This window comes from Erythrolamprus reginae, chromosome 1, assembly GCF_031021105.1.
Source record: "Erythrolamprus reginae isolate rEryReg1 chromosome 1, rEryReg1.hap1, whole genome shotgun sequence".
NCBI lineage: Eukaryota > Metazoa > Chordata > Lepidosauria > Squamata > Dipsadidae > Erythrolamprus > Erythrolamprus reginae.
In genome coordinates this window covers 226,030,999-226,053,456 of record NC_091950.1, presented here as the reverse complement: position 1 = coordinate 226,053,456, position 22,458 = coordinate 226,030,999, and the positions used below count along the sequence as shown (strand labels likewise).

At 41.0% G+C, this 22,458-nt stretch overlaps 1 protein-coding gene across 3 annotated transcripts in view; it reads left to right on the top strand.

Moving 5' to 3' along the window:
* PCNT (pericentrin) overlaps positions 1 to 22,458 on the top strand; it is a 117,392-nt gene extending 94,934 nt beyond the window's left edge. For 2 of the 3 annotated variants that reach the window (XM_070732366.1, XM_070732368.1), the window contains 2 exons: positions 4,580 to 4,689; positions 21,710 to 22,458. In XM_070732366.1, coding sequence (XP_070588467.1) covers positions 4,580 to 4,689; positions 21,710 to 21,852 — 253 coding nt within the window. In that variant the 3' untranslated portion in view covers positions 21,853 to 22,458. Of the gene's footprint in view, positions 1 to 4,579; positions 4,690 to 9,051; positions 9,411 to 21,709 lie in introns of those variants that run through there. The other variant, XM_070732367.1, reaches the window with a different exon arrangement.

Genomic DNA, 22,458 nt, shown 5'->3' with positions numbered 1-22,458 from the left:
AAATTCTCAGCGAGAGGGATGGCCACAACGCTTTCATCCAGACGCCTGTTGTGGCTAAGGAACTGGCAGGCTGACACCAAATCCAAGTGGCGCCTGGCCTCTTCCCCTTTCCGCGGCGCTGACCTTTTCGGGGAGGTGCTGGATAAAGTCCTTATTGAAGATAAGGATAAGAGGAAGGTTCTCCCCAGGTCCAACAGGCGGCAGGACAGGCGGACTACACCGTACAACAGACGCCAGTCCTTTCGTTGGGACAACTCCTCTGGATCAGGCCACAACCAGCGGCCATACTCGCAGGGCCGATTCAACCAGCCCTCCTCCTTTCGAAATGACCGGTCAGGGTTCCAAGACAGAACCAGAGGATATCAGCAGGCTAGACGCCCATTTAGAGGCACTAGCCAGAGGGGCTTCAAACGCCCCAAATGACTTCCAAGACGGCCAACCGTTAGGAGGGAAGCTCCGCCTTTACAGCTCATTCTGGCGAGCCACCTCCTCGGACAAATGGGCTATAGCCACGGTGTCGCGAGGCCTCCGATTAGAGTTCCTTCAGCCCCCGCCCAACCGTTTCATCCAGTGCCCAACACCTCGGGACCCTGCCAAGAGTCAGGAGTTGTTTCAAGAGATAACACACCTTTTGCGTATACAGGCCATAGAGCCGGTACCGCAGAACGACTGGAGAACCGGTTTCTACTCAATGATCTTTACTGTGCCAAAATCATCGGGAGGTTGCCGTTTGATCCTGAATTTGAAGCAACTAAACCTGTACATTCTGTACAGGAAATTCAGGATGCACTCGTTGCAGACCATCCTGACGGCAATACGCCTCCAGGACTTTTTAACATCACTGGACCTGAAGGAGGCGTACCTGCATGTACCGATTTATCCTCCTCATCGACGGTTCCTACGTTTTTGTGTCGAGGGCGTACACTACCAATACAAGGCCATGCCATTCGGCCTTTCTTCAGCGCCCCGCACATTCACCAAGCTACTGGACGTCCTCACGGCGAGCCTGCGCGCACAATCGGTGCGTCTAATGGCCTATTTGGACGACATCGTGATCTTGTCCAACTCACGTGCCCAGGCTCAACAAGATCTCGCACTGACGATGAGGACCTTGACGGAGCACGGCTTTACCATCAATGTGCCCAAGAGTCAGCTGATTCCATCTACCACACTCCTACATCTGGGCTCCATCATCGACACGACTTCGTGCATGGTGTACCTCTCCCCGGAGAGAAGGAAGAACATCAGGTCTCTCATCTCATCCGTCCGGAGAGACAAACGGTCATCTCTGGCCTTTTTGTCCAAGGTGCTGGGGACCTTGGTCTCCTGCATCGGGATAATTCCGTGGGCCAGACACCACATTCGGAGCCTTCAATGGTTTCTACTGCCAGCCCAGAAGGTTCGGACCAGCCATTCCACCATGCGGGTTCGTCTCCCAAAGGAGGTAAAGGACTCTCTAGTGTGGTGGGTCTCCCCAGCCTTGTGCCGTGGACTTTCGTTCAGCACGCACGACCTAGTCACTCTAACTACAGACGCCAGTCTCTCGGGTTGGGGAGCGCATATTGGCCAACAGTGCGCCCAAGGCCTCTGGTCCAAGGAGGACCTCAACCCGGTAAACATAAACTTTCTGGAGCTCAGGGCAGTTTTCCTGGCTCTCCAGCACTTTGTTCCTTTTCTTCACAACAAACATGTTCTGGTCCTGACGGACAACATCGCGACCAAGGCCTACCTCAACCATCAAGGGGGTACGAGGTCGCGACGTCTCATGCAGGAAGCCTCGGCCCTTTTCACCTGGGCCGAGAGGAATCTGGCATCATTATCAGCGGAGCACATCGCGGGGGTCGACAATACTCAGGCCGATTGGCTGAGCAGGACCACTCTCGACCCGACAGAATGGAAACTGGATTCGCGATTGTTCCAAAGAATCACGGAGATTTTCGGTACGCCTCTGGTGGACATGTTCGCGACACACACCAATGCGCAGCTCCCCAGATTTTACACCCGTTTCCCTTCGCCCAGGGCGGAGGGAGTAGATGCTCTCACCTCCCGCTGGCCGCAGGGTCTCCTCTACGCCTACCCGCCGACGAAGATTCTACCGAAGGTGGTGGACAAGATTTTGCGGGAAAGGGCAGAGGTGATTCTGGTCGCTCCGTACTGGCCACGCAGACCGTGGTTTTCGGATCTAGTGTCTCTTTCAACATCCCCACCGTGGAGGATCCCGGACAGAGAGATATCCCTCAGCCAGGGATCGGTCAATCATCCGGAACCCCAATGGTTTCAACTGACCGTCTGGAGATTGAGCGGAACAGGTTGAGGGGACATCATTTACCTGATGACATCATCTCAACGATACAGGCGGCTCGACGACCATCCACCTCGAGAATATACCAGGCCACCTGGTCAGCCTTCTGTAAGTTCTGCCAGGAGAACAGTACTGACACGGAGGCGGCTTCGGTGTTGCAGGTATTGGGGTTCCTCCAGGCGGGTCTGGATCGGGGATTAGCCCCCAATACCCTCCGGAGACAAGTTGCAGCCTTGTCCACAATCATTAGAACAGGGGAGCAGCGATCCTTATCTTTCCATCCTTGGGTCAAGGACTTCCTTAAGGGCGCTGCAAACACTCATCCTCCCACAATCCATCGTTTTCCATCATGGGACCTGTCGTTAGTGTTAAATGCATTGACTGGTCCACCGTTCGAGCCATTGAGGTCCATACCACTTAGGTTCTTAACGATTAAGACAGCCTTCCTGGTGGCTGTGACCTCGGCCAGGAGGGTTTCGGACATATCTGCGCTCTCTGTACGTTCTGATCTTTGTATATTTTATCCTGACAGGCTAGTCCTACGATTAGATCCAGCGTTCCTGCCCAAGATTAATTCTTTATTCCACAGGAAGCAGGAGATAGTGTTACCTGATTTTTGTGCTGGTGGGAATCATCCGTTAGAACTCAGGTGGCACAAACTGGATGTCAGGAGAGCCGTCAAAATTTATATTCGACGGACAGAGCCATTTAGGCGGTCCGAAAGGATGTTTATTTCTTTTTCACAGACTAAATCGGGGCTTGGGGTTTCCCCCAAGTCAATCAGTCGCTGGATTCGTGAGTGTATTGCTGAAGCCTACGAAACCACCACTCAGACTCTACCTCAGGGGATCACTGCTCATTCCACTCGCAGTGCAGCCACTTCAGCAGCCTGGAGGACCCAGGCTTCGGCTGAGGATATATGCCGGGCAGCAACCTGGTCTGCGCCTTCTACCTTCATCCGGCATTACAGACTGGACACGTATGCCTCAGCTGAGGCTTCCTTTGGGAGAAGAGTTTTGCAGACGGTTTGTTCTACTGTTAATCCCTGAATCTGCACTCTCCCACCCTTGGACTAGAACTGGGGCATATCCCATCCTGGACTCTCCTTCCAGAAGCAGTGGAGAAGAACCGTTGTACCTACCTGAACGGTCTTCTCGATGCTCTGGAAGGAGAGTCCAGACCCACCCAAGTAATCGTTTGATTCAAGGGATTTGGGTTGTTTTTTGTCTAATCGTTATGTTTCATAAGGGTTCAATAAAATTGTGTTGGATATTAATGACTTCGTTTTTTAAAACTGAGCCCTTGGGGGCAGGCAAGGGGCGGTGCCTAATTAACATGTTAATTTATAACTCAGTCTCAACCAATAAGATTGAGGGTTAACCCATCCTGGACTCTCCTTCCAGAGCATCGAGAAGACCGTTCAGGTAGGTACAACGGTTCTTCTGGTCACACCACAAGGATAGTTGTCCAACTTCCCGTCTGTATGCGGATTCATCATTGTCTCGAATGAGTCCGATCACTGTTGTATCATCTGCAAACTTCAGTAGTTTAACAGATGGATCGTATGAGATGCAGTCATTAGTGTATAGAGAGAAGAGAAGTGGTGAGAGTACACAGCCTTGGGGGGCACCTGTGCTAATTGTACATATATCTGATGTGATTTTTGCTGCATATATCTGATGTGATTTTTGCTGCAGAGATATTAAGTTTTATTGATAAAGACATTAGATCTGTGGACAAAGAACTACATTGTAGAACTATGCTTCAATGTCTAACATAATTTCATATCATAGTATGACAACACAATTTAATTCAAATTGTTACCTATTCCTAAGCCTTAGTTGATAGATTTGTACGTGGATTTATAAAACATCCAGAATTTGAGTTTCTATCTGCCTAAAGTATATATTTCAATTTCACAGGATTTTAAAATTAGAATGGACTTTTAATATTATGGACATATTTTATTATATTTCATAGTTTCCATTTTGTGATCCATATGTATTTATCATGGTTCTTGATATAATATATACCATAATTTACAATTCATATACCAAAAATTTTAGTGTGGGCAGTTTTCTGTAGAGCTTAATGTCTCAGGTTAGAAATCAGGAGATCCTTAGTTCTGGTGTTACTTTAAGCTCAAATCCGACTAGATGACTTGAGCTGGTCACACTGTCAGTCATTGAAATGAGAGGAGGCAATATCAAACCACTTTAAAAAAAAATTGAAAAGAAAATTCCTGGATCTAAGTATAATTGCTTTTCTGTTGTACAGGTCTACTAGTTTTATGTCACAAACTTCATCAAAAGATCCTGAAGATTCATTAACTGAATACATTGCACACTTGGAGGCCATTCAGGATAGACTAGGAATTCTTCTGCCAGGTAACTTCATATTGATAAATTTTGAATCAAAATTTTAACCTGTTTTAAATCGTACATGATAATCTTACCGTATTTTTCGCTCTATAAGACGCACCTGCTGATAAGACGCACCTAGATTTTAGAGGAGGAAAATAGAAAAAAAATATTTTGAGCCAAAAAGGGGAGAGGAAGAGAGGAAGGAGTGAAAGAAGGGAGTGAGGGAGGGAAGAAGGGAGGAAGGAAAAGGAAAGCAAGAAATGGAGGGAGGGAAGGAAGGAAGGAAAGAAAGAAAGAAAGAAAGGGGGAAGGGACAGGAACAGAGGAAGGAAGCAAGGAAACTTATGAAAGGGGAGAGTAAGAGAGGAAGGACTGAAGGGAGGGAGGGAAGAAGGTAGGAAGGAGAAAGAAAAGAAGAAATAGAGGAAGGGAAGGTAAAAGAGAGAAAGAAAAAGAGCAAGAAAGAAAGCAAGAAAGAGAGAAAGAAAGAAAATGAAAGAGAAATAAAAATAGAGAGGGGGAATGAAAGAAATGGAATGAGGGAAGGAAGGAGAGAAAGAAAGCAAGAGAAAGAAAAAAGAATGAAAGAGCAAGAGAGCAAGAGAGAAAAAGAAAGAAGGAAAGAAAGAAAGAAAGAAAGGCAACTTCAAAGAAAGGCTCACTGAGCATCTCTCACTCTCTCTCTCTTTCTAGCCCTCTTTCTTTCTTTCTCTTCCTTTCTCTCTCTCCTCTTTCTTTATCTCCTCTCTCTCCCTCCCTCTCTCTTTCTCTCCCCCCTCTCTCCCCCTTTCCCTCTCTCTTTCTCTCTCTCTCTTGCTATCTCTCCCCCCTCTCCCTCTCTCTCCCCCCTCTCCCTCTCTCTTTCTCTCTCTCCCTCTCTTGCTATCTCTCCCCCCTCTCCCACTCTCTTTCTCCCTCTCCCTCTCTTTCTCTCTCTCCCCTCTCTCTTTCTCTCTCCCCCTCTTTCTCTCTCTTCTTCTCACTTTCTCTCTCTTGTTTCCTTTCTGTCTGGGCAGATGGCTGCCTTCTGCCTTGGGGCGTGATTCGCCCCCTCTCCTCCTCCGCCGCCACCTTCTGCCTTGGGGCGCGATCCGCCCCCTCTCCTCCTCCGCCGCTTCCTGCCTTGGGCGAGCAATCCCGGAGTCCGGGACTGTGTGGCTTTGCGCCATGAAGAGGAAACGGCTCCGGCAGCAGGGAAAAGTCGGCCGTTTTCTCTTCATGGCGTAAAGCCACCCTGTCCCGGACTCCTGGATTGCTCGCCCAAGGCAGGGGGCGGCGGAGGAGGAGAGGGGGCGGATCGCGCCCCAAGGCAGAAGGCGGCGGCGGAGGAGGAGAGGGGGCGAATCGCGCCCCAAGGCAGAAGGCAGCGATGTTGGAGAGGGGGCAGATTGCGCCCCAAGGCAGGAGGAGGCAGCGGAGGAGAGGAGGCAGATCGCGCCCCAACGCAGGAGGTGGCAGAGGAGGAGAGGAGGCAGATCGGGCGGGCAATAGGGCAGCGTGGAGAAGCCAGGGGCGCATTTGGCCGGAGGCACCGTGGGGAGGCAGGGGCGGCCGCGGCTCCCTTTACTCCTACTGCCACACCTCCCCGCCCCCGCCCACCTCCCCGCGGGCTGGCAGGGGGATGGGGAGCGCGCGCCCGTGGAAAAGGGCGCTCGGGTGTATTTGGGGGTGCACGCCTGCTCACGGGCGCAGCTTACGGGGAACGGTGGGCCAGGCAGCAGCTAGCCAGCCAGCCGGCGGGATGGCGCTTCCGAATTCGCAGCCTCCCCCCCCCCCTCCCTGCCTGCATCTTCGCTCCATAAGACGAGGCTGATTTTTCATCCTACTTTGGGAGGAAAAAAACTGCGTCTTATGGAGCGAAAAATACGGTATATTGACATAAAATCCAATCTTAAACTAGATTGTTTACTGACTTTGGTGTGAACACTATAGAACCTTAATTCAATGATTTCCTATTCTTTATTTTCTGGAGAACATATAAAAGCTCCTCTGTCTGCATAGCAGGTAAATTCCAGTCAAATAATTCAACCAAGTTTGGTAGAAACTAGTACAGTGGAACCTCGGCTAGCGAACGCATTCGATAGCGAACATTTCAGATAACAACCAAAAATTTCGTTTAAAATTTGCACTGGATACCGAACAGCCATGTCACCCATACATGATCGACTAGAAAGTGCCTGTCACACACCCTCAGGTGAAAAAAGCAGGCGAAGTGGAAGTGGAACCCCTGAGTTAAACGGCCCTCACTTTCCTATGTGTGGCAGCCCTCAGGGTGCTTCCTTCAACGCCGAAGGAAAGGCATGGCTACAAGCAGGGAACTTTACTTTCCCAGAGCCAATATGTATATATTGGCACCGTGGATTGAAAGCGATCCCAGAAGTGGGGCGGGATTTAAAGCCAGAAACCCTTCTGGATCGTTGGCCCAGAACTATAGGCACAATGATGGGATTGGCAGAAGGAGGAAAACCCACCCCCAACCCACACTGCTTTCCCCTTCTTCAGGAGACCGGCTTTCCACCGCCCGATGATATCTGGCGCATGCACATACATGTGCACCTTTTAAAATAATTAGGAGTGTGGCCTCCCAAGCGAGTCAGATCCTAAAACTCACTGCAGTTGCACCCATTCATCCAAACGGCTCTTTCCAGTTGGATCCTCAAGCGTGACGCTCGCTCGCTCGCTCGCTCGCCCACCACTTCCTTCTCCTCCCCCCCCCCCCCGCCTCTTTGTTTTGTGTGCTTGCGTGCGTGTGTGTGTGTTTTGTGAGAAAGAAAGAGGCTGTTGCTTTCTTAAGCCACAAGTCTGGCTGTGAAAACGTGGGTGTGAGAGAGAGGTTGGGGGGGGAAGGTGGAGATGGCGAGGTGGGGGGGGTAAAAGCAGGTGGGAAAGGGCTGCGAGAAAGGAAAAAAAAACCTCCCCGCGAGCCTGAGGCTGGGCAGAATGACAATAGAAGGAAACACTTTATCAAACTTCGAAAGAGCAGCCATTCCAGATAAGCTGAGCCTGCCCTGGGAACCGAGAGGACGGAGGACTGCTGCTTTAAGAGCCAGCAAGGGGAGGGACACATTCCGCAGGAGGCAAGAAAGGGAAGCCAAGTTGCTGGGCTACCCTCCCTTGGCAGCGGATGGCCATCTCTCCTTCATTCCCTCCCTCTTTTCCCTCCCTCACAAAGCCCGTGTCGCCCATCTACCCACTGGCCAACTTTTGTGTTGTGAGAAATCTCCTCATGACCTGGCCTTCCCCTCCCCCCACACTCCTCCACCCAACCCAATTCAAAAAAATAAATAAATATGAATGAACAGTTGAAGTAAAGGTAAAGAGAAGAGGAAGGAGGGAGGGACAGTGTGTGGGCGGGAGTTCAGGCAGAGGTGAGTGCAGCAAGGTAGAAGAAGTGTGAGGTCCTGATCTAATGACTGCAACCAGGATTTCCAAAACTTATTGGTGCAGTTACATGATATTTGGCCTAATGACTGCATTACTAAGTAATGGAAATTCCAATCCCAATTAGAATCATTAAGGGTATACATTCCTATGTACCTAAATAATATCACGATATCAATAATTCATTTTAGTTTAAGAGCATAATAAAAAGCTTGTTTTTATGGTACTTTAAATGTAATTATATACATTTTTAGTCAGATTCAGCTACAAAAATAATTTTCTAGAAGCTCAACCTTACATTAAAGGAATTAGTTAACAGTAGAAACTTCAAGAACAAAATGCCTTAATGTAGTTTGCTTTCTTGAGTAATATATTTTAAAAAAATCAAAATGCTGCTGAACCCCAAATGTTAACTTTGGGATCTATATGGGCAGTTTAAAAACTTCTGGCTTGTAGAGTCTGGAGTTAAAACTGATGGGTTGCAATAACTAATCAGAATATAGAAGCAGCATGTACAACTGGACTCATTGGAGTGGGAAGAATTATTTATCTCTGTTATGTGCAAATTAAACCACAGTATGTCCTTTTATACGCTGCTCAAAAAAATAAAGGGAACACTTAAACAACAGAATATAACTCCAAGTAAATCAAACCTCTGTGAAATCAAACTGTTCACTTAGGAAGCAACACTGATTGACAATCAATTTCACATGCAGTTGTGCAAATGGAAAAGTTGTGCAAATGAAATATTCAATGAGAATATTTCATTCATTCAGATCTAGCATGTGTTATTTGAGTGTTCCCTTTATTTTTTTGAGCAGTATACATTGGGTAAATAGCAATATGTCAATATATTTTGTATGACATCACAATCAGTTTTAATGTTAGATTTTTCATACTGTTTAATTCAAATCCCATTTTTAAAATATTATTTTAAAATTCTAATACATGTATTTCTAAAAGTTTGTGGAATATCAAATTTAATTTACATTTGTATGAATTTAGGACAAGCTGCACAAGAAAAAAGTTAAATCTAATGAGAACCTGCTTTGAATCTGAACCAGAGTGCTTTTGTCACTGCTTTATTCACCAGTGAACATCTTATTAGTGTTACGCCCTGTGGAACTTTCAACATTGATGTGTGTTTGAATAAAGGGATTGCTGTGTGATAAATTTTGCATCAGCTTTTATAAAAAAAATCTTTCTGTGTTTGAATGTGCTTTTTATACTGTTATTTCATATAAAACAATCCTCATTTTTTAAAAATCAAAATTAATTGGGAAGTTTATAACTATAGCTTTCCTTTTTTTATATTATTAATGCTAAGTACCAATGTATGTTTTTATTAAAAATGTTCAACTGAATTGCACAGACTCTTACTCAAAATACATTTCTAATATTTACTTAGAATGATTTTACTTCTTTATGATTGTAGTTGCTAATTCATCCACATTTCCAAAAACAGTAATATTCATTAATATTCTAGAATAGAGGTCCTACTTATGCTACTAATGCCAGCTTCTTTCATTGCAAGTGGATATGAGACTGGGAATCATCAGATACTATTCCAGTCTTATAGTCTGGATTATATTAACAGTTGCTTTTCAATATCATGCTATGAATTATGGTTCAATGAGATGATTTTATCTCTCCAGTGAATTTGTCAGCCTTTCCTCTGAACCAGCCTCCTTCAGGGCAAGGTGTTTGAACTTTCAGTCCTGATTTTGATTACTTTGTTTTGTCATCTGAATTTAAGGAACCTAATTAAGTTTTCAGCACAAACTGTGCATGTTCTTTAAAAAGTCTAGGTCAGTGATGGCGAACCTATGGCACAGTTCCACAGGTGGCACGCAGAGCCATATCTGCTGACACGCGAGCCATTGCCCTAGCTCAGGTCCAATGTGTGTGCTGGGCCAGCTGATTTTTGGCTCGCACAGAGGCTCTGGGAGGGCATTTTTTGCTTCCAGAGAGCTTCTGGGGGGTTGCCAGCTCCAGGGAAGCCTCTGGAACCTGAGGAGGGAGAAACATGAGCCTACTAGGCCCACCAGAAGTTGGGAAACAGGCCGTTTCTGGCCTCCAGAGAGCCTCCAGGGATGGGGAGTGCTATTTTTGCCCTCCCCAGGTATTGAATTATGGGTGTGGGCACTTGCATATGCGCAACAGCACGCATGCACGCTTTTTCAGCACCCAAGGAAAAAAAGCTACGCCATCACTGCAATAGGCTATTGTAGCATATGAGAACAATGGGACAAGATTATCTTGGAAAAGCTGAAAGATGCCAATTATGTCAACTGTCCGACTAGTGAACCAAAAACAAGTAAACACTGTTGGGAGCTTTGAATTCCCCAAAGTAAAATTTTATTGGATATACTGAAGAATCAAATTCAGTTCTAGTTTTTCCGCGCAAATGCTTGCCTAGTTAAACAATAACTTCTCTTTCTCCCCACCCTATTACATTGTCCAATTATGAGATGTCCTTTTGTTATGAGAATAATCCAGTTCTTCTCAAACACCTGCAGTGGTGACCATGATGGTTTCCAGGTTTTCTTCATCCATGCACAAATTCTCAGCACTCCATTCTATCCTTCCTTTCCCTCAGTTCATTGGCAAGTTAAATACTGATAAGGTTTGAAAGAAGCAAAGCAGTTCAATCTTGACAAATCACTTGTTTTGCATTTCCTTCAAGTTTGGTATAGTGTGGGCAAGCATTCTGTGGAAGGTTTTAAACCAGAGGTTAAAATGGCAGATCACCTTTGTTAGGTTAGCTGCTGCTGTATGCTAAAGAAAGGCTCAATATAAATTTTTAGAAATACACAAAGTAGCTGTGACCTGAAGCAATTATGCTAAGGCTTTGCATTAATGGGAACAGTTAATTTTAGTTGATATATTAAAATAAATAAAGAACAATCTCTTAGCATTACTTAGGGGCTGAAGTTGATAATGTGTATTCAAGAATAGAGTCATATATTTACATAATTGTTAATAGATTAATTGTTTATAACTACACTGATACTCAGATATACTTATATTTAGATATTTAGATATATTTAATATACTAAAATAGTTATTAAGTCATTAAGTGCTATAGAAATTTTAATTAATTATTATAGAATTTGTAGCCTTGTAAAAAACGTTAACATTTCTAAGAAAAATAATAGAACTTTTAAAGTGCATAAATATTTCCTATGGTCATATGGAATAGAATATATAATATTTTAGAAAAGCAAAACCAGATTATAAAAGAAATGGCCAATTACCAGCCCAGAGGTGGTAAAAAAACAACCCCAGCCACACCTTCAAATACACTATCTTCAGCTTCTTCAGCATCACAAAGACAAATAGATGATATGTTAAATCCAGAGAAAGAAAAAGAGAAAGAAAGTTCCTCACTAATGCAAAATATGAATAAAACATTGACAGTTATGCAAGAAGCAATGCTGAAACTACAAGAACTTATTACCAATAACCACCTAGAGTTAAAAACTGATATCCTTAGGTTAGAAAACAGACTGGAAACAGCACAACTTGCAACACAGAAAAATGAACAAAAAATTACACAGGTGGAAGAGAAAATAGAACAGAGTGAGAAAAAAATTGAACAGGTAGATCAAAAACTTAAGGAATCCCATAAGGATCTCGAAAACTCCCTGATTCAGCTGGAGTTGGAACGATCTTCTTATTTTTTAAGATTTCAAAATGTGATAGAGACAGAGAATGAAAACTTAGGGGAGATTATGATAACCATAATTTCAGGAATATTACAAACCAGTCGGGAAGAGGTAATAAGTGAACTGGATGAAATTTACAGAATTAACACTAATTATGCCCGTAGAAACCGACTCCCGAGGGAGATCCACCTGAGATTTGCTAGAAGGATCATGAGAGACAGGGTATATGCAATTTCTAGAGGAAGGAAAATGACATATAAGGGTAAAGAATTAAATATATTAAAGCAAATCCCTAGGAAGGTAAGAGAGAGAAGGAGAGATTATAAGACACTAGCCTCTGTCCTAAACAAAAAAGAAATTACATTTAGATGGATTAATCCCGAAGGGATGATGATAAATATTGATGGCAGAAGAGTTAAAGTGGACTCCCTTGAAAAAGCACAAGAAATATACGAACAATTGGTTAACACTGAGACAGAGTTAGAGAGCGGGGAGAGATTAGAATCTAGTAAAGAAGAAGAAATTGAAATTGACAAACAAACAGGTGGAAGGACGGGGGAGACGGGGGGAGAAAGAGAAAGGGAAGAAGGGGCTAAGACCAGATCCCAAACAGCAGCAGCAGCAGCAGACAAATAGAAACAAACAAACAAAAGGAACTAAAAACAACCAAGAAGGAAAAGCCCTCTTTCTTTTATTCTTTTATTCTTGTTTATATATTCTCTTTCTACCCATTCAAAGCTAAATGCCACTGGGAACTAAACTAATTTCAATAAACATAAATGGTCTCAACAACAATCAGAAAAGAAAAAAGGTTTTCTCCAAACTCCTGAAACAGAAAGCACAGATAATATGTCTACAAGAAGTACATATTAAACTTGCACACAAAAAATATTTAGAATACACCAAATTGGGAGAGCTATACACTTCTCTAGATGAAAAAGAAAAGAAAAGAGGGGTAGCCACATATGTGAAAAAAGAATTAAACCCAAGAGAGATAAAAACTGACCCAAAAGGAAGATATATTATAGTAGAAGTAGAAATCAAAGGAGAGAAAATATTATTAGTAAATATATATGCACCAAATCATGAATTGAAACAATTTTATAAAAAAATACATGAAATATTATTACAATTTAACCAAACAAATATATGTATAATAGGAGACTATAACGGAATAGTGAACCAAAAACTGGACTACAAAATAGAAACCAAGAGTAAAATAAAAAGAGCCACACTACCAACCACATTTGAGAAAATGACGGATGAACTAGATCTGGTAGATATGTGGAGATTAATACATCCAAATGAAAAACAATTTACATTCTACTCTGCCCCACACAACTCTTTCTCTAGGATAGATATGGTATGGCTAAGTAAGAATATGCACAAAAAAATAAAATCTGTTGACATAGAACCAAATACGTGGGCTGACCATAACCCAATAACAATCACTTGGCAGGGGGAAAAGAAAGAATTTAGAAGATGGTCATTAAATACAAACCTACTTCGAGATGAAAAATATACAGAAATGCTAAACAAAGAAATAAAATTATTTCTAGAGGAAAATAAGAAACAACCCACCTCAACTCAAATACTATGGGACACACTGAAAGCATATACTAGGGGAGTTACTATATCATATACAGCTAAGAAACAAAAAGAAGAGAAGGCAGAATATAATCACTACGTAAATAAAATAGCCAACCTGGAAAAAACTCTTCAACAAAACCCAACAAACAAACAGACACAAATATCACTAAGGGAAGCTAAATCCAAAATAAATATATTAGAACAGCAAGAATTTATTAGAAATTTAAAACAAACGAAACAAAAATACTTTGAAACAGCTAACAAACCAGGTAGATGGCTTGCACAGAAAATCAAAAAAATGAGAAGCGAAAAATTAATTTATCAATTAGAGGATAAAGACGGGACAATACAACACATGGAACAACAGAAAAAGGAAATAATACAAGATTATTACAACAACCTATATAAAGAAGAACCAATTGAAATGGTAAAAATTACTAAATACATACAAGAAAATAATACCATACAAATTGAAGAACTCGATAAACAAATTTTAAATGAAAAAATTACTCTACAAGAAATCCAATTAGCATTAAAAAAACAAAAAAACAATAAAACCCCAGGGCCGGATGGACTCCCGGGGGAATTCTATAAAGGAAATAAAGATCTATTTGAACCCATATTACTGGAGACATACAATGAAATATTAGAACAAGCAAAAATTCCAGAATCCTGGAGAGAATCATACATAACGATGATACCAAAGGAGGGGTTAGACAAACATAAAATAAAAAACTACAGACCAATTTCTCTGCTTAACGCGGATTATAAGATCTTTATGGTAATCTTAGCAGACAGAATAAAAGAAATATTAAATAAAATCATCAACACAGACCAAAATGGCTTTCTACCCTCCAGACAAATTTTCAACTGCACCAGGACAGTTTTAGACGTCTTAGAATATGGTGAAGCCCATCCAGGAAAACAAATAGCTCTTGTCTTCCTGGATGCCCAGAAGGCATTTGATAATGTTAATTGGCAATACTTAAATGAGTTAATTAGAGAATTAAAATTAGGTAACAGATTTGAAAACATTATCAAAAATATATATACCACCCAAAAGGCCAGAGCAATAATAAATGGAGACACTACAAAACCAATTTTGATAGAAAAAGGAGTCCGCCAAGGCTGCCCAATGTCACCCTTATTATTTATACTGACACAGGAACTACTACTAAATAAAATAAGAAATAATAAAAATATACAAGGAATTAAAATTAAAAAAGAAGAATACAAATTACAGGCATATGCGGACGACATGGTGTTCTTTTTAGAAGAACCAACCAGCTCTGGCCCAGAGCTAATCAAAGAAATTGAAATTTTTGGGGAATTTGCAGGTCTAAAAATAAATAAACAGAAAACAATGTTAATGACAAAAAACATGAGTATACGACAAATTAGGAAATTAGAAGAAACTACTAAACTCCAAACTACAAAAAAAATGAAGTACTTAGGATTAATATTAACAAACAAAACAATTACACTTAAAAAGGACAATTATGACAAATTATTGCAAGATACCAAAAAAAAATTTAGAGAAATGGAAAGACCTACAAATATCAATGTTAGGCAGAATATCTGTAATAAAAATGGATATTCTTCCCAAATTTTTATATCTTTTTCAGACAGCTCCGATTAACTTGGAACCAAATTTTTTTAAAGAAATCAATAAAATCATCTCCAAATTCATCTGGCAAAACAAAAGGCCAAGAATAAAATATGTGTATCTCCAAGATAATAGAATTAGAGGAGGCCTGGGGCTCCCGGATCTAAAATTATACTACAAAGCGGCAAGCCTAATTTGGATAAAAGAGTGGATTAACTTAAAAAATAAGAGAATACTTGTATTAGAAGGTCATGACTTACAAACAGGCTGGCATGCGCATTTATGGAAAGATAAATTGCAAAAACAAACTATATTTGACAGGCACTTGATCCGTAAATCACTACTAAAAACCTGGTACGAAATTAAAAATAAACACTACGACAAAATTCCAAGATGGCTTTCCACTATGGAAGCCATCATCTACCCAAATTTGATCGACATAGCCAAAACCATCCAGTACAGAGACATATTACACCCAAACGGGGAACTCAAATCTAGACAAGAACTGGAAAGATTAAATCATAAAATGGATTGGTGGACATACGCCCAAATAGAATCCAGATTTAAAAAAGACAATCAAACACCCGGTATTCAAAAATCTATGAACCCATTAGATAAGATTCTGATAGGAAATGAAAACAAACAAATAAGCAGAATATACCAAATACTTTTAGAACAGGAAAGAATAAAAGATACGACCAAAACACCAATGATAGCGTGGGAAAAAAATCTGCAACACGCCATCCATATTGCCGACTGGGAAAGAACATGGACCACAATATCCAAAATAACCCTTTCGGCAGCATATAAGGAAAACTATTACAAATTATTCTACAGATGGTACCTCCCACCGGCGAGATTAGCAAAGATCCACCCAACGTTATCAGACTCATGTTGGAAGTGTAAAAAGGAAAGAGGTACGTTTTTCCATATGTGGTGGTCCTGCCCCATGATACAAAAAATTTGGACAATAACTCATACTTGGCTCACAGAGATCACGAAAGAGGAAATAGAACTCACACCGGAAGCTATGCTTTTAGGAGTTTGGAGAAAACATTATTCAAAACAAACAATGCTCCTCACAACACATATTAACACCGCCACGAGAATTGCGATAGCACAACTCTGGAAAAGTGATCAGATACCAACGGAAGATTTAATTATAGATAAGATATATGCATGTGTAGAGATGGACGAATTCACGAACTCAATTAAGGGAAATAAATTAATAGAATCAAAAAGAACATGGCAAAAATGGCACGAATGGGTTCAAAAGAGAACATAAAAGCAACATAATATGAAACAACAGTACAATTGAAACGACCTACAGTTACCGTGTATAATTAATGAACGTAATAGATTTTAGAATTTAAAAATATAAAATACAATGTATATAATGAAAGAAAACCGGTCAAAACTTACTGTCAGAATGTTAACTGAGAATATGTATAATCTGTAATTCAAAATAATATGTGATGGGAATGACATAAGAAAAATTAATAAAGAGATTTAAAAAAAAAAAAAAAAGAATAGAGTCAAAGGGCTGAGTAAGAATATATAGTGAAGAATAAAGTCAAGAATACACACAAAGTCTGTTTATTTTAATATCATGTCTTGATGGGGGTTGGAGAATACAAATACAGTGATACCTCGTCTTACGAACCCCACATCATACGAACTTTTCGAGATACGAACACGGGGTTTAAGATTTTTTTGCCTCTTTCTTCTTCTGAACTATTTTCACCTTACGAACCCGCCGCTGGGATGCCCCACCTCCGGATTTCTGTTGCCAGCCAAAGTGCCCGTTTTTGCGCTGGTGGGATTCCCCTGAGGCTCCCCTCCATGGGAAACCCCACCTCCGGATTTTGCGATGCTGCAGGGGAATCCGACCAGTGCGAAAACGGGCGCTTCGGCTGGCAACAGAGGTCCGTAGGTGGGGTTTCCCATGGAGACGAGCCTCAGGGGAATCCCACCAGCACGAAAACAGGCACTTTGGCTGGCAAAAGGTGAATTTTGGGTTTGCACGCATTAATCGCTTTTCCATTGATTCCTATGTGAAACATTGTTTCGTCTTATGAACTTTTCACCTTATGAACCTCGTCTTGGAACCAATGAAGTTCGTAAGACAAGGTATCACTGTACAATACATTCTAGTAAACTCATATTTTAAGGAGAAACATGCTAACATACAGTATTGCAAAAATACCTTAGAAATAAATGTTTTTACTATTTTATCACTTGCTTCACACGTCTTTTGAAATATACATACATACATACATACATACATACATACATATATAATGCTCAAAAAATGAAGGGAACACTCAAATAACACATCCTACATCTGAATGAATGAAATATTTTCATTGAATACTTTGTTCTGTACAAAGTTGAATGTGCATAACAGCATGTGAAATTGATTTGTCAATCAGTGTTGCTTCCTAAGTGGACAGTTTGATTTCACAGAAATTTGATTTACTTGGAGTTATATTGTGTTGTTTAATTTCCCTTTATTTTTTTGAGCAGTGTATAGATAGGTAGGTAGGTTGGTTGGTAGGTAAATAGATATAGATACCGGTATATGCATAATATATAGATATTTCATTATCAGCACAAATATGTTACATACATACATACATATATACATACACACACACACATACACACACACAGTATGTATGTATATGTATATGCATGTATATGTATGTATATATATGTATGTGTGTGTGTAACATTGTTGCTGATAATGAAATATCTATATATATAATGCATATATCTAATCTATACACTGCTCAAAAAAAAATAAAGGGAACACATAAACAACACAATATAATTCCAAATAAATCAAACATCTGTGAAATCAAACTGTCCACTTAGGAAGCAACACTGATTGACAATCAATTTCACGAATTGTTGTGCACATTTAACTTTGTACAGAACAAAGTATTCAATGAGAATATTTCATTCATTCAGATCTACGATGTGTTATTTGAGTGTTACCTTTATTTTTTGAGCAGTGTGTGTGTGTGTATATAGCTGAAGGGATTGGATACTGTAGCCCAGAGGATAATTCTCTGCCTTACAGGGCAAAGGTTGCAGGTTCAAGTCCCAGTGGGTATGGCTAGCTGATGAGGCCAAAATAAGGCCGAAATAGATCTATCCTAGTCTCCCTTAATTTTCAAATTCAGCAAAAAAACATGTGACACACACACACACACACACACATATATATATACTAGTCTCCCTTAATTTTCAAATATGCACTCATATCAACTTTCAGAGTATTATAGGAGAGAGCACCATATATTACAAGGTTGCTATATTTCTACATTCTTACAAGATGATTTGAGTATCCGTATTTATAAAACGAAGCAGGTGGCCATGAATGTTCATTTGCAACTGCTTAAATTATTAACACTTTTCTTTTTAACCTGATGCTTCTGCAGACATACACACTTCAACTAGTCTGCCTTAGCACAATGACAGCCAATCCTTTTAGCTCTATACTTTTTCCACCAGCCGCTACCCTCCTTTGAAAGACATTTGAAACATGCACTTTGCGGGTGTCTCAGGCTGCAACAAAGGTAAGACTGGTTTTGCTACTGTTGGATATGACAAATAGTGAAAGCTTCTGAAAAGGCAGACAAATGCAAACGAACAGAAAAGCAGTTTCCCCCTATTTTCCTCCCCCAAAACTAAGGTGCGTCTTAAACTCTGAAAAATACGATGTATTTATGTAAAATGAGAATAAGGTCTTCATGAGCCTCTTCTATAGCTTAATACTGGTTTCCATGATTTCCATCTCAAAATGATATGCCATGTTTACAATAATTATCAGTATTTTATGGGTGCTACATTACAAAGCAGACATTTGGAGGCTATTTTACAATATGAGCCATCTTTATCACTTGAAGATAAAGAATATAAATGTCTAGGGTTTGAAGTGATGTCTTTTCAAGCAAAATCATCTAACTAATGATCTTTTAATAAAATCTTTTCAATGTTTTAAAGAAAAGGTTTCATTTCTTTTCCTAATGGAAAGAAAACCCACTCTTCATCAGGTGAATTTATCTCAGGTTCCTTGTTTAAGATGAAGCTGTTCCTTACATCATCATATACTCTAGCTACCCCCACCCTCCATTAAGTAGACTAGCATCTTCTTTATAAGCATCTTCTTTAAAGGATTAAATAATCTTTTCATGATTTGCCAATTGGTAAATGGTATACTGTACATATGCCTAAGTATTTTAAATTTCTTAAACTATATTACATTTTTGTACCACCTTGGGAATCTATTGATTGAAAAAGTATAGAAATGTTTTAAGTCAGAAATGTGTCCTACAAAATAAGAATTCTGAAATTAAAAAATGTAATTTAAATTGTCATAATGCTTATGATGAACCATTAAAGTGAATATCCATTAAACATTAACTGAGTAAAGTTAATTTTTACTACTTACCTGTCTCTTGAATAATCAGTTTTTAATTAAAGGAAATATAAGGTCAAAACTCTTTTCCTTGATTTGTATTTCATTTCTTTCTGCTTATAAGTGGGTATCTATTCTCTTATCAAAAATACAGAAAAAAATACTGTGTTTCCCTGAAAATAAGATCTCTGCCAAAAATAAGACCTAGTGAAAGGATGGGTGTAGCCAGCATGGGAAGTAGCCCTTCCCTTCCCCATTCAGTTAATGGCCACTGGGCTCCTTAATGGTGACCCGCAGATCAGCTGAGCTGATGAGAACTGCCTCTTGTTCTCTCTCTGGGCGCCTGGAGGTGTTTCTTGCACATACTTACTAACCCCAGCCCTACTGCGGCACCAGGTAACCTCACAGTGGAGGACTCATTGTGGATCTGGGGCTGGTCATACCTTGGGGTGGTGCTAGGTGGTGGCATGGAGCTGCAACCATTGGAGCTGATGAGTCAAATGACAAGCGAGGTGGCAGCAGGACATATCAGGATAGCACCAAGCCAGCACCTCGTCAGCAGGCTGCTCTCCTAGCCGGGTTTGGCTGTGAGTGGCACCAGCATGCAATGAGGTGTGCAGCCGGTACAGGGAGATGACAGCGGGAACAGGACTTCTGGCAGCAGCACAACACAGCTGCTTGTCAGCTGCTTGCCCTGGTGGCCATGCTTATGCTTCCAGCCATGCTTCCCAGGACTTTGCATAGTGTAATCAGCTACACCTCTGCACCCAGATGTCCTGTCGCTATTGCCTGCCAGTGCTGCTTGGGGCCAGACATGGCCAGGAGGGTGGTGTGCTGACAAGCGGCTGGCCAGTGTTGTCATGCTTCTGCTGATCTGTCCTGACACTGCTGCTTCTTAGAGCAGGACTTGGAGCAGGAGGGGCCAGCCATGGGTAGCTCTCCTAGATTGGGTCAAATTCTCTCTCCTCTTCCCCCACTCTCTCCTCCTCTCTCTCTCTCTCTCTCTCTCTCTCACACACACACACACACACGGGCAAGGTTGGGCAAATAGCAAGAAAGGAGTAATGTCCATTTCCCAACTTAGTGCTCACACCACCCATCCTCCCCTGCCCACAGCTGTGTTGGGTTACAATAGATGAAAGGCAGGATCCAAGGGAAGGAGAGCGCTTGCAGATTGAAGCTGCAAAAGGGTCATGCTTCTTGGAGCCAGCTGCAGGAGCTCACAGCAGATCAGCTGTTTTGTGATCTGCTGTGGGGGCTCCTGCTACTTTTGCAGCCACAATTGCCATGCTTCTTGGAGACAGCAGCAGGAATGCACCCTCAGATCAGCTGTTTCATGGACCAAGCTGCTAGTAACATTGTTAGGTAAGAAGGCGCGAGGGACCGGTCACCCTGCTCCCTACCAGTATTGGGGGGGGGGGAGTAAGACACCCCTGAAAATAAGACCTAGCCTTTTTTTTTTCAGTGGTCAAAATAAAATAAAACCCAGTCTTATTTTCAGGTAAGCACAGTAATTACACTATTATCCATTGTGCTTTTTAAAAGATGTACCCCAAACCTATCAAGTTATCAACATTTCCATTAAAATATAGGTATGCAGATTAAACAAAATTTGCTTTGTCCTAAATACAGAATGAACACACCTATTTTGAATGTTCTATCAGATGATATCTTGATTGTTAGTGCCATTGGAAGCAATGGGAATGCAAAACAACTGCTCCCTTGGACAATCATTTTATTGCATATCATTGTAAACAATAGATTATTTAAATCTGCCAAGTTATGGGCTAAAGAGCCTAAACATGCAGACAGCCAATAACAACATAACTAAAAGGTAACTCAAAATCTGTGGAAACTGCAGAGGATTTGACAGTCTGGCAATTTATTAAGTATACGTGAGACATATCAATGAGATAACAGCTTTGTCTCACGATACAGGTAATCTTCACGATCTACAACAAATCATTTAGTGACTTTTCAAAATTACAACACCATTGAAAAAAGTGACTTATGACCATTTTTCACACTTATGATTGTTGTAGCATCTTTATGATAACATGATCAAAATTTGGTGGCTTGGTAACTAGTTCATATTTATTACAGTGTCCTGGGGTCCCCTTTTGTGACCTTTGATAAGCAAAGTCAATGGGGAAACAGGATTATCCATGTTATTATATTTAACAACTGCATTGATTCACTTAACAAATGTGGCAAGAAGTCAATATGGGGCAAAACTCACTTAACAAATTTCTCACTCGACATAAATGTTCAGCTCAATTGTGGTCATAAGTTGAGGACAACCTGAAGTTAAAATTTAATTATGCATTATGCAACTTTTTCTAAAATATATTTTTTATTTGTGTTACTCAACAGGAATCAACAAAAGCACAGAAAAAGACAGAAAATGTATTTCCATTACACAGTCTGGCTTTGGTTTGCTCTTTCACATAGTAATTCTAACATCTACCATGCCTGCCAGAAAATCTGTTTTTGCAAAGAGGTTACAATGTTTGTGAACTGTTCAGGAGTTCACGATCTGGTATCCAATCTAACATTCCCCACTGATGTAGAACACTTGGACCTTTCTCAAAACAACTTGTATTCTATTCCTTGGCAATCTCTAAGTTCCCTGTGGAAGTTGCAGGTTCTCCTTTTGAGCAGCAACTCCATCCACAAAGTTGGGGAAAGAACATTCATTTCATTGGGCAGGCTCTACAAGCTTGATATTGGTAGAAATTATATCTCATTTCTTGGCAAGAGTTTTTCAGTGGGTCTTATTTCTCTCCATGAACTTATTTTGGCCTACAATAAACTTCAGGAGCTACAGTACAAGAGCTTTCAATACTTTGAAAACCTTCAGATGCTTAATTTGCAAAATAACAATATTTCCTCCATAGAAATGGGGACTTTCCGCAGTCTTACTCGCTTGAGGCAACTTTACCTTCAGAACAATTACCTTCATGCTCTACATAATAGATTATTTTTTATGTTACAACACTTAGAGATCCTGAACTTAGAGGGTAATATAATAAAAACTATTGCTCATGGAGCCTTTGTTCCATTAAACCACCTTACAATACTTAACTTGATCCACAATAAAATTGAGCATATTAAATTCAAAA